At 39.4% G+C, this 16,512-nt stretch overlaps 1 protein-coding gene across 1 annotated transcript; it reads left to right on the top strand.

The window, feature by feature from the left end:
* Positions 1-5,529: 5,529 nt before the first annotated feature.
* Positions 5,530-15,349, top strand: LOC121406482. The gene is made up of 2 exons (XM_041597494.1): positions 5,530-5,707; positions 15,191-15,349. Exons 1-2 carry the CDS (start codon positions 5,531-5,533, stop codon positions 15,317-15,319), a joined length of 306 nt encoding a protein of 101 aa, XP_041453428.1. The 5' UTR covers position 5,530; the 3' UTR covers positions 15,320-15,349.
* Positions 15,350-16,512: the final 1,163 nt, after the last annotated feature.

Below are 16,512 nucleotides of genomic sequence, written 5' to 3'. Positions count from 1 at the left end.
AACATTTCCTCTCCGTGCTTACGTTCATATTACTATTAGTTGAGTGCTGAGATGTCTGCTCTTCGTGAATTCCTAAAATCAGTCCATAAAATGCCCATTGTTCTGATCTCAATATCAAAAATTTTCAGCTCGCGTTTTGCGCTCGCATCATTTGGTTAGTGAAATACGTACGGTCTTAGTGAATTCCTGCAACCAAGCCTTAATTAGAATGCCGCTCTGCAGGTCTGAATTTTCTAAATTTTCAGCTCGCGCTTCGCGCTCGCAGTATTTGGTTAGTGAAATACGTACGGTCTTAGGGAATTCCTGCAAACAAGCCTTAGAATGCCCCTCTTCAGGTCTGAATTTCCTAATTTTTCAGCTCGCGCTTCGCGCTCGCAGTATTTGATTAGTGAGATACGTATGATAATCATGATTACCATGTCTACAAAAAGTGCTAAATATGTTTAGATGTAATTCTAACAAAATCAGCAAAGGATGGTACTAGCATTAAATGACTATGCTGAGATATGTATACTCTTAATGGATTCCTATAATATATTCCCTGTTTGGGGGTCAATATATACAAAAAATTCAGCTCGCGCTTCGCGCTCGCATTGTTTGTTAAGCGAGGCAGGTACGTATCATGATTAGCAACAATTTGCCTATAATGTCCCTTTTAGGTCTGAATATCAACAATTTTCAGCTTGCGCTTCGCGCTCGCATTATGTAAGTGAGATACATATCCGTTTAATGGCACAAAATGTCTCTATTAGGTATACTTGGCAACTAAGCGCGCTTCGCGCGCTCCCTAAGTGACTCTTAAATGTTGCTAGTGCTCCCCCCCACCAATGCCGTGACCCACGGTACGCCACTGCATAAGGGATTAGTGATAGATCCTAATCAACATTCACTTGTCATGCTTGTGTCATTTAATGCGAGTCGGTATGACGCAAAATACGAGCATCACCGTTTTGTATCATTTTCGTTTCATGTATCAAAGCCTATAAGCTCTAACTCACAGGGATTTGAAATAGATCCAGGTGAACTGTAGTAATAGGGAACAATCGAATTCTGGATTTAGTTTTAATCCTTAAGATTTATTCTTAAATCTCAAGGAATTTAACTTCAAATTCAGCCAGAATTATAAAGAAATTCTTGGGATTAAAACTACAGAATTCAATTTTCCCTAACTACAGTCCGATTGATTTAGTGGATTTTGTTAGAATCCTAAAGGTTCATTCTTAGAAATCTCGAAGAATTTGAATTCAACTTTCTCCAGTTGTAAAAAGCAATTCGGATTAAACAAATGGAGCGCCTCTGGCAGGGCTGACTTTGAAAACTACTGTAAAACAATTATTCACAAAAACACCATCATGATAACACAATACTATACGTTCATTGACAGTAAATGACATTTGATCTTGATCATGCGATCTAGGGTATGTCAGTTATACTTGATTACTTTGAAAATTATGACAGCAATTTATAATTACCTCCCAAATGGCCAAAGTTCAATGACCTTAAATGACCTTTGACCTTGGTCATGTGACCTGAAACTCGCACGGGATATTTAGTGGTACTTGATCACTCTTATGTCCAAGTTTTAATGAACTATATTTTTTAAGTTATGATGACATTTCAAAAACTTAACCTTAGGTTAAGATTTTGATGTTGATTCCACCAACATGGTCTCTAAGTTCATTGACCCTAAATGAATTTTGACCTTAATCATGTGATCTAAAAATCAGCCAGAATCATACTTTATTAACCTTATGGCTAAGTTTCATGAACTAGGTTTATATACTTTCCAAGTTATGCTGTCATTTCAAAAATTTAATTTCCTACATCCCCCCTAACATGTTTGGGTTGAGAACTTTTTTTTTGCTTGTCAAAAAAATTTTGGTTGTCCCCTCCTAAATTTTTTTACTTCCGCCGCCAGTGTGCTGACGCCGCTGCCATCGCCGTCGGGAAAGCGGCGCCTTTATCACTCTGCTATGCAGGTGAGACAAAAACGGGAAAATGATATGAGAAAGAAAGGGAAAGGGAAAAAGATGAAAAAAAGAAAATGGGAAAAAGAACAAATTTAATCATCCTGAAATACTATTAAACGAGTGAGAATTAAGCGGTGAGAAATTAAGAGATGGTAAAATGGAACGAGAATTTATGGCGGGAAAGAAAAGGAGACCAAAAGAAACGGGGTATGGGAATGAGCGAAAATGCTAATATAAAATCTGAATCGAAAAAAATTAAAATAAAAGGGGGAATGGGATGAAGAAATCACGAACACGATCGGGCTGCCGGGGATGAAACATGAAGAACAGGAAAAAGAATCGGGTGGTGTATTAGTAGTACCTTGCTAAATTAAATGCAATAATGGTCGCAATCATGACAAAAATATGAACTTCAAGAATTTCCGGAGGTATACCGCCCAAGCATTGGCGATGTCCCTGGTCAAGGGATAGACATGCCCTGTCAATAATAATTAGAATTTCATTTTCATATAAGGCCCAAATTTTCCTCCCTCGCTTCGCTCGCTCGGGACGTTTTAGAAATCTTCCCACTCTCCCATGTTTTAGGCCTACCACCTCAAATTATTGTTTGGTTTTATAATGCCACTACGTTGAAGTAATGTGTTTTGTAAAACAAATCCGTGGTTTGATTTTCAGGTTTAAAATGGCTGAATCTTGTAAGGTTTCGTGGGCTTCGCCCCCGGACTCAATCCACATTGCACCGTGTACAAATGGAAGGCTTTAGGGGCAAATGGCCCCAAAAATTTCTACGACCAAGAAGAAAAATAACAAAAGAAGGAAAGAAAGAAAAAGACGAAGAAAACTGTTAGTTATAACAGTGGCGTAACTACGGGGGGGCATGGGGGGCACGTGCCCCCCAATCGGATGGCCAAAAAAAAAAAACGGGGAAAGGGAGAAAGAGGGAAAAAGGAAGAGAAACGTAGTGGGGGAAAGAAGAAATTGTTGTTTATCATAGTGTTATATTATGTTATATAACATAAGAAGCATTTTCACAACTTTATGAAACATTATTTGCTTAATTGTGTCTTCATTGTTTCTGGTGCTCGCATAGACTTTTTAACGAGACATATAAAACTGCTGTACTAAAGCCTCCCGTTTTCAAATCAATATACAACAAAATGATATATTTCCTCGCAATTAGAGTAATTATTTTTTTAAGTAGTGATATATTCTTCTTTTTCATGACTACTGAAAGTTATTGACCTATTTTAAGGTCTTAATATAAAACATTTCCTGTCCGTGCTAACGTTCGCATTAGTGGATTAGTGAGATTTCTGCTCTTCATGAACTCCTAAAATCAGTCCTTAAAATGTCAATTTTTCTGATCTGAATATCAAAAAATTTTAGCTCGCGCTTCGCGCTCGCATCATTTGGTTCGTGAAATACGTGGGGTCTTAGTGAATTCCTACAAACAAGCCTTGGAATGCCCCTCTTCATGTCTGAATTTCCTAGATTTTCAGCTCGCGCTTCGCGCTCGCAGTATTTCATTAGTGAGATGCGTATGATAATCATGATTACAATGACTTCAAAAAGTGCTCCATGTGTTTAGATGTACATGTAATTCTAACAAAATCAGCAAGCGCTTGGCACTCGCATTAGATGACTATGGTGAGATATGTATACTCTGACTTAATGGATTCGTAACTATAGTCCTTAAAATATCCATGTTTTGAGGTCAATATATACAAAAATTTCAGCTCGCGCTTCGAGCTCGCATCATTTGGTTAGTCAAATACGTAGGGTCTTAGAGAATTCCTACAAACAACCCTTAGAATGCCCCTCTTTAGGTCTATATTTCCTAAATGTTCAGCTCGCGCTTTTGCGCTTGCATTATTTGATTAGTAAGATACGTATGATAATCATGATTACATGACTACAAAAGGTGCTTCATGACTGTGTTTAGATGTAATTCTAACAAAATAAGCAAAGGATGGCACTAGCATTAGATGACTATGGTGAGATATTTATACTCTTAATGGATTCTAAAATATAATCCTTAAAATTTCCTTGTTTAGGGTCAGTATATACAAAAATTTTAGCTCGCGCTTCGCGCTCGCATTGTTTGTTTAACGAGACAGTTAAGTATCATGATTACAAAACAATTTCCTTATAATGTCAATTTTTAGCCCTCAATATCAAAAATGTTCAGCTCGCGCTTCACGCTCGCATTATTTAATCGGTGAGATACATATTAGTTTGATGGCACTGCATGTCCTTAAAATATCTCTGTTAGGTCAGTATACCTGTCAACTGAGCGCGCTTCGCGCGCTCCCTAAGTGACCCGAAATTTTTGCTGGTGCCCCCCCAATGCCGTGACCCACGGTACGCCACTGAGTTATAATGTTATTTTCTGAATATCCTGTCCAAATCTATCACTAAGTACATTTGTAATGAAAAGGTGAGAAAAAAATATCTCGCTTCGCTCAATCGGGACTTTGAAAACAACTTTTGCGGGCTTTTGCCAAACGCGCCATATTTAATTGATGTGACCCGCATTTTTTCTGTTTTTACTTATCACGCTACTATTGCATAGAGCTTCCCATCAACCATAGGCGTTTTTTTTTTGTTTTGTTTTTTTTTTTGCTTGTCAAAAAATTTTGGTTAGCCACTCCTAAAATTTAGGTTGATAACCTTTTTTGGGGGGAGCTTGTCCAATTTTTTACCTGTGTCCATCCCAAAATTTCAGGTGGACACCCCCTAAATATTTTGGCTTCCGCCGTCAATGCCACCAACGCCTAAGCATAAAACGAGAGGAAAGGAAAGCAAAAATAGAAGGTGAAATACGATATAGTTTTCTAAATATTATGTCAAAATCTGTCACAAAAAATATATTTTTATAATTGGTAACAAGGTTGAAGAAACGTCATTGTACACCACATTTATGGTGTTGTCTATTGGTAAAATAAGTCTTACACCAAGAAAGAGTAACACCATGCAGAATTCCATATGAATATGCTTTTTGATCAAAAGTTGGTGATCTAGCGTATCAAATGCTTTTGATAGATTAGTACTCCTGTTAGGCCTACGTGTTTTTTTATTGGCTATGGCATAAGCTATTTTCTCATAAAGCAAGGTCGGTTGAATGACTTTTTAAAAAATGTATTGATTATTGAAGGGCAAAAATTTGTATAGTCTCTTGTAAATAATCCTTTCAAGGATTTTGATATACAAGGGAGAATTGATTTAGGTCTATAATTGCTTATTTCGAGGATTGTTTTTTCGTTTTTTTATATTGAGTTAAATTTTGCAGTTTTAAGGGACTCTGGACATTTCCCAGTAGGCCTATTATGATTGAAAATCTCATTCAGAGGGGATGTAATAAAGTACACTTAAGGAGTAAATGATAATCTTATCGTGATCCTGGGATTTATTTGACTTGAGAATATTGGTTATTTCAATTATTTCATTAGGACTAGTGGAATTTAAAAAATATTGATGAAGTATAACAGGTTCCGGTAGATAGTCAAGCTTTCATTTGGCAGTTTGTTTTTCTTCAAAGCTACCATAATTTATACCTCAAGATGGCATCCTCCTGTGCGCACGTCGTGTGTAGGAGAAATGGCATGATTTTAAAAAGACAGAGCATTTCGCCGGGGAAACCAATTTTAGTCCGGAATTTTGGTGACCTACATTCTGCCAATAACATCAAAGATTTGATCGGTCATGAAGGAAATGTTGGAAAGGATGTGGAAGCAAAGGTAAGTAAACACGAAGCAAGTGCGTCAAGGTACCCCAGTCAGACAGAGGCTCAGGCTCAAGTCTGACCCAGGCCAGGGACCGCCGGCCCGCGACGCGGGCCGGCGCCCAGGAGCTCACCGTGTATTTACCCATACTCACGGGACAAGGGTAAATTACGGTCAAAATTATCTAGCAAGATAAATTGTGAAAACAGAAATTATGCACTTAATAAACCACGATTATATGGATGAAGCCTGAAGGTCTATCGAGTAGTAGTATATCCTGACATCGGGGCACAGACTGGAACCTCAAAGAAACGTAACGTTCTCCTACACTACAGAGATGCCAAGTTCAAAGACCAGCTATGCGTGAGATTTTCTGTGAATCTGGGTGAGATCACAGACATTGTGTACAATGTATATGTGGATAGGCTGTGATAGTTGCATGAGATAGAGATTTGAGGGGATGAACAAGAGTTCGAAATGCTTGAGTCTCGCGCATAATGCGTGAGACTTGGTAGCTCTGCTTCTACGGTTCTACCCCACTTGATCGGCCATTTTGGGTCAATGAACTTAGACCATGTTGGGAGAATTATTTTCAAAATCTTAACCAAAGGTTAAGTTTTTGAAATGACATCATAACTTAAAAAGTATATGGACCTAGTCAAGCCTTGAAATAAGCACCTGTGAGCCGGGGGCAATTTTTTTTTTAATTGCCCCGGCTCATGGGGTTTTTCTGGAACCGGGGGCAATTGAAAAATATATATATATAACGGTGAACCACACCGCAAATTTGTTTATAGTAGGCACAGCTCCTGCAATTTTTCAATTAGTACATGAATAGCATATGCTAAGTATTAGGCCTATTCAAACATTTAAGAAATCAGATTTAAATGTTTTAGTGTGTTTTGACACTCTCACTCCACATCCCCTTTAAACCACACACACACATGGGCTTATTTATTTTCATCTTTAATGAACCATGATCAATGAACCTCCCCTCAAAAAAAAAAATCTAAATAAATGAATAAAATAAAAATATAGAAAGAGAGAGAGAGATGGAGAAAGATAGAATTCAGATCAAATAATAAATTTAGAAAAAAAAAATAATTTTTAAGGTTTTTTTCGTGGTTAGAATCACGGGTGTGGGTGAGTGTTTGTGTGTGATTGTGACTGTGAGGCGCACTTGGATTGCATATGAATTATTCTAAAGAAATGAAGAAATGAAATCAATATCTAACTCAGTCTATTCAAATTCCAGCACATATACATGTAGCCACAGGCTATGTAGGCCTACATGTATCTTGTGTATTGTAGGTTCATGTACACGTGTACCTTAAGTTTTTCACAAGTTATTTGAAAACGCAGATCTCCACAGAAAATGCCTTTCACTCTTGGAGAGTCTAAATTCGGTGAAAATGTATTCATTAATAACTTAAATATTCATCACAATGAAGAAATCATAAAGTTTTTTGACAGTTTTCAAAAATTAACATGAAATCTAAACTGAAAATCACCATCACTTAGGCCATTACTGATAGAATTCTCACCCAGAGCTCTGGCAGAGAACATGAGCTCAAACTGGCTAGCTAACACCACACTCAAGTGCACGGCGTCCTCCTATTTTTTTTAGATGGAGCCTTGTTTGATGATTTATTGTCTGATATTTACCCCTCTCCAAGAAAGAAATTAAAAAGCTACAATTCACAACCAGAAGCTAAGTGATTTTGGATTATTAAGGCTTCGTTTTGACAAGCAAAGTCGGCGACTGTGAAGATAAAAGACTCGCACATCTAATGCTGTGAACAGGGATTTATCTCCTGTGCAATTCGCATTACTATATCGCAGAATTGTGATATCCCAACTGGAAATGTGTGCATTAGAAATTGCACATGGTGAAGTATGGAAAAACTGCTACCGGAAGCACGCGCGCACATGTATTACAGGTAAAAAGGACGGAAGTAGCTCACTTTTTATGGTACAGAAAAAAAGACGCACTTGGCAATTTTAAACTGTGTTTATCGTAAATTGAAAGTTACTTGATTTTGGCTTTTAAGATATTTAAATTACATGTATGATATGGCTTCACTGCTCACTCACGGCGGGCGCAATTACCTGGAAAATATTTGCGCCCGGTCGTCAAAATTCCGATGATTTGGGGGCTTTATGGGCGCAATTGATGGCTTTATGAGCGCGAATTTGCGCTCAGCGCTTATTTCAAGGCTTGGACCTAGTTCATGAAACTTGGGCATAAGGTTAATCAAGTATTAGTGAACATCCAGCTTGAGTTTCACGTAACATGACCAAGGTCAAAGCCAAAGGTCATTTAGGGTCAATGAACTTTGGCCAAGTTTGGGGTATTTGTATTTCCCTTTTCCCTTTGTTCAATCTATCCTTTTACGGTTTTACCTGTTCTTTCTTTCTTGACTGCTTGCTTCCTTTCTCTCCTTTCTTCTTTCATTCCTTCCTTTCTTTGTCTCTAATTCTTTCTTTTGTTTTCTTCCTTTCATCTATTCTTTTAACTTTTCTTTTTGTTTTATATCGCTTGCTTCCTTCCCTTCTTTATTTCTTTCCTTCTATCTATCATTTTACCTTTTCTTTATTTCTTCCTTAATTCCTTCCTTCTTTCCATCCTTCCTTCCTCTCTGTTTTTTTCCTTCTTTCCATCTTTCCTTTTACCCTTTCTTTTTTTATTGCTTCTTTATTTCCTTCACTACTTTCTGTCTTTTGTTCTTTCTTTGTTGCCTTTTTCATTTCTTTACTTCATTCCTTTATATCTTATTTCTTTTCTTTCTTTCGTATTTTTGTTCTTTCTTTATTCCTTCCTTTCCTCCTTTCTTTTTTCCCTTCCTTCACATCTATCCTTTCTTTACCTTTTCCTTTTTCTTCCTTCCTTCCTTTCTTTCATTCTTTCTTCGTTTCTATCTTGCTTTCTTTTTGTCCTTCATTCCTTCATTTTATTTGGGGGGGGTAACGAAAGGCTAGAATAATAAACTCAATAATAAACTCAAACACGCCAGTGTATAATGCGCATGGTTCAAACACCATGCGTGCGGAAATGGAGACCAAGTGGAACCATGCGTAAAATTTCAGAAAAATTAAATGGAAATATTCAGAAAAAAATAATACACTCCATGAACTCATCTTAGTGATATCAACTTCATTTATCGGGTTGCGCCGAAGTCCCACCAACTTAAGACCACTTACAGGCCTGCTACGGCTAGGAAAGTGGCAAGGCGCCCAGCTAGCTCGCGGCTGCTATTGCGGGCATATGACGGCACGGTACGGTCGTTCCGTTGCCTATTCCCCCGTCTGCCCCGCACATCACACCGGCTATGCTCCATGACCTACCGGTAGCAGAGATGCCAACCCTCCCGATTTCATCGGGAGGCTCCCGAAAATTCATCCCAACTCCTGCCCTTACGATTACCATCCTTATCCTCCCGAAATTACGATTTTTTTTAATTGATCAAATTGGATTGGAAGGACATGTATCGTCTGCTAACTTTAGCATGTAGTAACTCCATTACGTTCGCTGCTACTAAATCATGTGTGTTAAAGGTAGACAATTAAGGAGCAGCGAAAAGCTGGTGCATGTGATATGCCCAACGGGAATCCACTGTGCACCAGGCCGGTAGGCCCGGCTAGCTTCGCGAGTCGTGTGCGCTCACGGCCACTGGATTTGTCGAGTCGTGCGGTGGAATATCGGTGTGTGATTTTGGCGTATTGATGGGTTGATATTGACACGAAATGGCGGAAAATCAACAAAAGAAGACCAAGAAATGGTCTCCGAAGTATAAGACTGAATACAGTCTCCAGTACCTGTGTATTCGGAAGTCAGAAAGAGGAATTTACCATGCATTTTGCGCAACTTGCAGCGTGGACATTTCAGTTGAGTACGGAGGTCGTGATGATATTCGGAAGCACCGTTCGGGAGCTGGAGCAAACGGCAAAGGCCTACGGACATTACGAAGATAAGATCTTCGAGCTCCACTAGTACCCTGTTGACTTTATTTCACCAAGCAAGGGACCAGCGCTGAGCTTTTCTTTACTGGATTTATAGTGGAACATAACCTGCCTATAGCCGATAGTGATAATTCCTCCTTATTAATTATTATTGTTGAACAGGTACTTCTGATCTTGTCCCCTCATTTTTTTTACATGTAAGAATGCATATTTGATATTTTTTATGTTAAAAAAGTGGGAACAATGTTTATTTGAAAACATGTGAAATGCCCCAAAATAAGGGTCAGATTGCACCAGAGAGCATCTAGAAACCCAGAGCTTCCAGGGCCCTAAGGCGGGCCCTGGACCGCGGCCACAAGGGTCGAGCGCTCCGCGCTCGAGATGTGCGCTATGCGCACATAATTCGGTGGCAGTTGCAAATCCTCCCTAATTCTGATTTCCAAAAGTTGGCATCTCTGGGGTAGCTGCGCTTACTGATATGATGGGAGTGGAACTTGGAATAAATGCATTGTATGTACAAGGAACATGTACTTGTACTGTGTGTGTCAATTATCCCGCCCTCTATACACACAATGAACGAATAGCAAAGGAGTTGTACTGTGTTTGTCATTTTATCCCGCCCTCTCTGCACACAATGAACGAATAGCAAAGGAGTTTGAGAACTGTGCGTGACCGCTATGGTGCATGGATGTTAGGCCTAGGACGATTGTCATTTTTACCATTCAATTATTTCCTGAAAAAATAATCGAATGATTCGATTGTTCGTCGGGAATCAGGTCTTTTAAGTCACAATAGTTGACCTACTTTATGGTGACCCCCCCATTAATCTCCATCAAAGTCACATGTTTAGAATAAATGAAAGTAGGACCTTTTCCCCATCTCCATGATATTTGTATCAAAAGAAACTACATGAAATTAGATTAAAACTTTCAGTTTATTGTTCCAATGAAAATCCTTCCTAAATCCATGCTGGTACTCTGGTATTATGCATGCATCCCTCCAAGTGCCACACCCCTGCATATGAATGAATCAGCCCAGATCAGCCGAGTCCAAAGTCCAAAGCCCAAAGATGTAAACAACTCATTCATGAACTATTCTTTGAGACTGACCCCAGGTGGAGCATTTCTTGAACAATTTCATCCCTTGCCCACACCATGTCCCCGCCCCCACTTGTGGCACTGCCCACGATTCTACACATGTATTTCAAAAAAATATTTTGCAAAATATTTAATTTGAAATACCTTTTAAAATTACGATTTTTTATCATTTGAACCTACATGTATAACTGGGTCTATTTTTGGAGACTAGTCGGTGAAGACGGGCGCATGTCGGAATGTAGTTTTCATTGTGTGAGGGGGATAGAAAAAAGGTTGCATTATTGTTTTGAAACATGAAAGGAATTCTCCGGCTCCCACCCTTATCTTTCTCTCTCCCTCACACACACACAGATGGGGGAGGGGTCAGTTTATTTCTGAAGTCATGACCTCTCCTGATAAGGGAACCACTGCCTTCTTCTTTGTTTCCCCAAAAGTTTCATTGGCTATCCGAAGGTCCAATCAGCTCAAGTGAGCTTGGTTGTGTGTTTTCTTATTGTTTTGTGCACGCAGACAATGAACTCATTTTGTGTATCGAGGGCAAGGTTGGGTGGGATTTTAAAAAATTCAGAGCGCTTTCATGTTGGTGTGTAAACTGTGAATGTAATACAATCATTGATTATTTTTTAAAAATTATCTCGGTAACATAATTTTTAAACCTGTATGAAGTGTCATCATTGTTTTCTTGTCATTTTGTTGTCTCACCTGCGAAGCAAAGTGAGACTATAGGCGCCGCTTTTCCGACGGCGGCGGCGGCGGCGTCAACATCAAATCTTAACCTGAGGTTAAGTTTTTGAAATGACATCATAACTTAGAAAGTATATGGACCTAGTTCATGAAACTTGGCCATAAGGTTAATCAAGTATTACTGAACATCCTATTAGAGTTTCATGTCACATGACCAAGGTCAAAGGTCATTTAGGGTCAATGAACTTAGACCATGTTGGAGGAATCAACATCGAAATCTTAACCTGTGGTTAAGTTTTTGAAATGTCATCATAACTTAGAAAATATATGGACCTAGTTCATGAAACTTGGACATAAGGTTAATCAAGTATCACTGAACATCCTGCATGAGTTTCACGTCACATGACCAAGGTCAAAGGTCATTTAGGGTCAATGAACTTTGGCCGAATTGGGGATATCTGTTGAATTCCCATCATAACTTTGAAAGTTTATGGATCTGATTCATGAAACTTGGACATAATAGTAATCAAGCATCACTGAAAATTTTGTGCAAGTTTCAGGTCTCATGATTAAGGTCAAAGGTCATTAGGGTCAATGAACTTTGGCCGAATCGGGGGTATCTGTTGAATTACCATCATAACTTTGGAAGTTTATTGGGCTAGTTCATTAAACTTGGACATTAGAGTAATCAAGTATCACTGAACATCCTGTGCACGTTTCAGGTCACATGACCAAGGTCAAAGGTCAATGAACTTTGGCCGAATTGGGTGTATCTGTTGAATTACCATCATAACTTTGAAAGTTTATGGATCTGATTCATGAAACTTGTACATAAGAGTAATCAAGTATCACTGAATATCCTGTTTGAGTTTCAGGTCACATGATCATGGTCAAAGGTCATGTAAGGTCAATGAACTTTGGCCATGTTGGGGTTTTTTGGTGAATAACCATCATATCTCTGTAAGTTTATTGGTCTAGTTCATAAAAAGTGGACATAAGAGTAACCATGTATCACTGAACATCTTGTGCGAGTTAGAGTAGTATTCAAAGTCAGCACTGCTGCTATATTGAACCGCGTGATGCAGGTGAGACGGCCAGAGGCATTCCACTTGTTATTATTACTTGGGTATTCGAGTTCTCCCAATGTCATAGTCAGGATCTGCCGAACATTCGAATAGTGTAAATTTTGCTAATCGATTGGTGATTGGCGGCATGCCAATCAAACCATTCGATCAATCGATGTTTACTCCCAGGCCTAGCATTTATGTGCATTTGTGTGGGCTTAAAAATACGCCACAATGGGGCTTCCTTAGCGTCTCTATTTGATGAAAAGGCCGTCGCTTCCGCGCTCCTCACGGGAGGGGTGAACCCCCCCTCCCGCACCCACCCCGCAGGAGTGGCAGCACAAGTCCCCGACATGGGTGAATTTTTTCTGGCGAGAACACTGCTTGGATGGTAGATGGACTTTGGTGAACTGCATGTTATGCTGCAGTCGGAGGTCATACGGTAAGGTCAATGGTCATTTTCAGGTCAACATTAAAGTTTACATGCAAGACTCTCTTATGACACCTAACTTGCAACCGTAAGTTACTTTCCAACAAAACTTGGATGGTGGATGTACTTAGGCGACCTGCATGTTATGCTGCAGTCGGAGGTCACATGGTAAGTTCAAAGGTCATTTTCAGGTCAACATTAAAGTTTACGTGCAAGGCTCTTATGACAAGTGTTATTCCATTCCAGTCATTTCACAATGATTTTTCGATAGAATTCTCTGGCGTGCCCTCGAAAATCACAATATTTCTGGTTATTTTCATAAGTGGGCGAGACGCAAAATTGCTTTTGCGTTGTTTTGGTTTGTGGCTCGTCCTTTGGGGTTTTGGTTTGTCCGTTCTACGTGTACGTTGGGAGAGAAAACTTTGTTCCTATTTTTACGAGTGTACTGCTTGTGCGGGAATAGACTATGCTTTGATGTGGAATTTCTTTGTAGCTTCTGTGTAGGAAATTTGTTCATTTTGTTTGATTATGTTAATTTTAACAGCCTCTTCGTATGAGGTACATCCAAGATATGCTGCAGAGTGGTTTTGTTTGCAACTACAATACTTACGAGTCTCTTTGTTAGGACGTTTTTAACTGTGACCATCTCCACAACGCACTTTGTTTTTACAAGTACCTGCCACTTGTCCTAACATTTTGCATTTGAAACATCTAGGTGACGGAGGAACATAGTAAAATACTTCATAGCATTCATATGCAAAGTAAAGTTCTTTTGGCACTTCTCTTCTCTTAAAGGTCAAAAGAACCGATGGGGTGTTCTTCAACTCCCTGCCGATTTGTCTTAAATCTTTTGAATCCTATGACCTTGTCCTTCCTCAATACCTCTAGTAATTCTTCATCTTCAACCTCAGGACTTGCCTTTATAACTCCTTTTCTTTTCTTATCTGGGTTGTACAAATCTGCTTTGATGGCTATTCCTGTGAACTCTGTCATTGACTTCAACTTTTCTGCTTGATGGTTTTTGCACATTATCTTTAAGTTATTTTTTCCCCCTTTTTATCTTTTGCACTTGTCCAACGTTTTCACTTAGAAATTTTGCCCTATTGATCGGATTGATTTTGACTACATTTGATTTTATTCCTTCTAAAGTGATAGTCAGCCCTTGTTGCTTGACAGGCAAGTCATTAATTTTACTGATCCTTGCACTTTTACACATTCTTTGAGTACTTCTAACCTTCTTTGGAATATTATGCCGTTCTCCTTCTGTTGTATCCCTAGCTTCAGTGATAATTTGATCACTAAATACATTGTCAGCCACCATAGGCAATGGTGGGTGAATTCTATATTGCGATTGGTAATAAATTTCGCTAGCATAATCTTCATACGCCTCCTCGCCAGAGGAGGCAGAAGTAGCCATTTCAGTCATCACAGACACATTCGTTATCCTTTTTGTTATATTTGTTAATGTTATACAGTTAGGTGCTAATGGGTGAATAAATGGAAATGCCAAGTAGGTTAAATCTTACCTTGTCCATATCCCTGCTTATAATGTGCAAACAAATGTAACAAACCATAGACTTTGGAGCCAACAGTCTGTGTTAGACTTCCAAGTTTAAGGCTGTCAGTACTTGTCCGTTTGTGGTCCTGGGGGCCGTTTCATAAAGCTGTTCGTAAGATAAGAACGACTTTAAGAACGACTGGTGAACCTTTCTTACGCGCGTAACCATCGCCAATGTATATACAATTTACCACAAGAAAGGATCACCAGTCGTTCTTAAAGTCGCTCTTAACTTACGAACAGCTTTATGAAACACCCACCTGGCGTCCATGTGGTTTGGATAGCCCTTTCGAAATTCCTGCCACTCTCCACTGGGATAGCTTTGGCGAGTTCACTGTCGTATGCCCGATCTTCTTTTCTAAAGACTGCTACAATCCCTTTGTCATTGAATTGCTACTCGTGCTCCTCTAGATGTCCATGCGCTCTCTCAATTCACTCCAAACGTCCCAATTGAACAGTGCACCACTGATTGTGTTTGTGTTCTGGGTTTTGTAATTGAGTTTTCAATCATGATTCATATTGGTGCTTATATTTGAGAATCGACATTTGACACACCCTTAGATCCATCTTGTTTCTTGAGCCAGTGGGTTTTTTTTCTTCTCACACATCCAAATCATCAAAGTCTACTTTTTCTCATTACCTGTTTTACTCTCAATAGGCCCCATTGCTTCATTATCTTATGAACATTACTCCTTGTTGTTTCAGGTCATGGAAGACTTGGTGAAATCAGTTGCCTATACCGTCTACACAAAGAGCTCAGAGGATGTCCAATTTATTGGGGACAGAATCAACGAAGGGACAAAACATGCGGTGAGTTGGATTTTGGTTCAGTGAAAGACAGTTTTTCCACTTTGAAAGAAAATTTACAGAATTCCAGGAAATGCAGATCATTTCAGGTAATTTGGGGGAATTTGAAAAAAATTCCAGGAAATTTCCTGGAAATCAGAAAATTACAATTAAACTACAATTAAACATAGCAACTTTCAATATTTATGTTATATTTAAAGAATTGTTTGCCTCGTACGGAGCGCTCGCATCTTGTAATTTTGTTGCTATTTTTAAAAAGTGCATTCATCTAAAAGGTTATATTCCTTGATTTTGGTCACTTGGACCAAGTTTAGGCTCGCTTTGTTATTGTCCGATTTTCGTTAAAAATAAAATTTGAAAATTCCAGGAAATGTCTATAGACCAATTTCACGGCCGGTTTATGTATTTGGCCCTCTATCGGCGACGCCATTGCTGCGGTGGGCAAGTGCGCTGACCGCGATTGGCTCTGTGTACAAATTCAATGAAAGATTACAGATAAGCTCTGATATTGTGTCATTAACTTCATCATAAATCAATAAAATAAAGCATGGACACCTGGGTAGACGATGTAAGACAATGGCCATATCTGACCGATGAAGGTATGATGAATTTTTGTACTTTGGCTACTTTTTCCCCTTAGTTTTGTCAGTAAAAGTAAGTTGATGATGACCCGATCGAAGAATCGCTGTTGGTTTTCATCAGGGAGCTCACTTCTTGTTGCTAGTAAATTGTGTTAGAGTAGCGGGAGAGTGAACGAGACATAGAGTGAGAGAGAGAGAGAGGATGAGAGAGGGGAGAGGGGGGAGAGAGTATGTGTGAGAGGAGGGGGATAGTGAGAGGGGAGAGGGGAATAATGAGAAGGGGGGGTAGTGAGAGAGAGAGTGGGGGGGGCTAGCGAGAGTGTGTGAGAGAGGGACAGTGTAATACAGAGAAGGGGATAATGAGAGGAAGAGAGAGAGAGGGATAGTGTGAGATAGAGAGAGAGAGAGAGAGAGAGAGAGGGACAGATATTTCCATCTAAGCATGATCAAATAAATCCCCCCTCCCCCCCCCCCCACAAAAAAAACACCACCACCACCACATTTTATGCAGGCCTATAAGTATCCAAAAGGAGGGGGCAAGGCCCCCTTTCTTAACTTTAAAGTCCTTTCTGTTGATGTTTTTATCCACTGGCAACGCATTCCTTCATCACGGCCTGGAAACCTATGCAGGGAGCAAGG

This window comes from Lytechinus variegatus, chromosome 1 (genome assembly GCF_018143015.1).
Source record: "Lytechinus variegatus isolate NC3 chromosome 1, Lvar_3.0, whole genome shotgun sequence".
Lineage (NCBI taxonomy): Eukaryota > Metazoa > Echinodermata > Echinoidea > Temnopleuroida > Toxopneustidae > Lytechinus > Lytechinus variegatus.
Note: the sequence above shows the minus strand (reverse complement) of the source record. Positions and strands in the feature narration are given on the sequence as shown.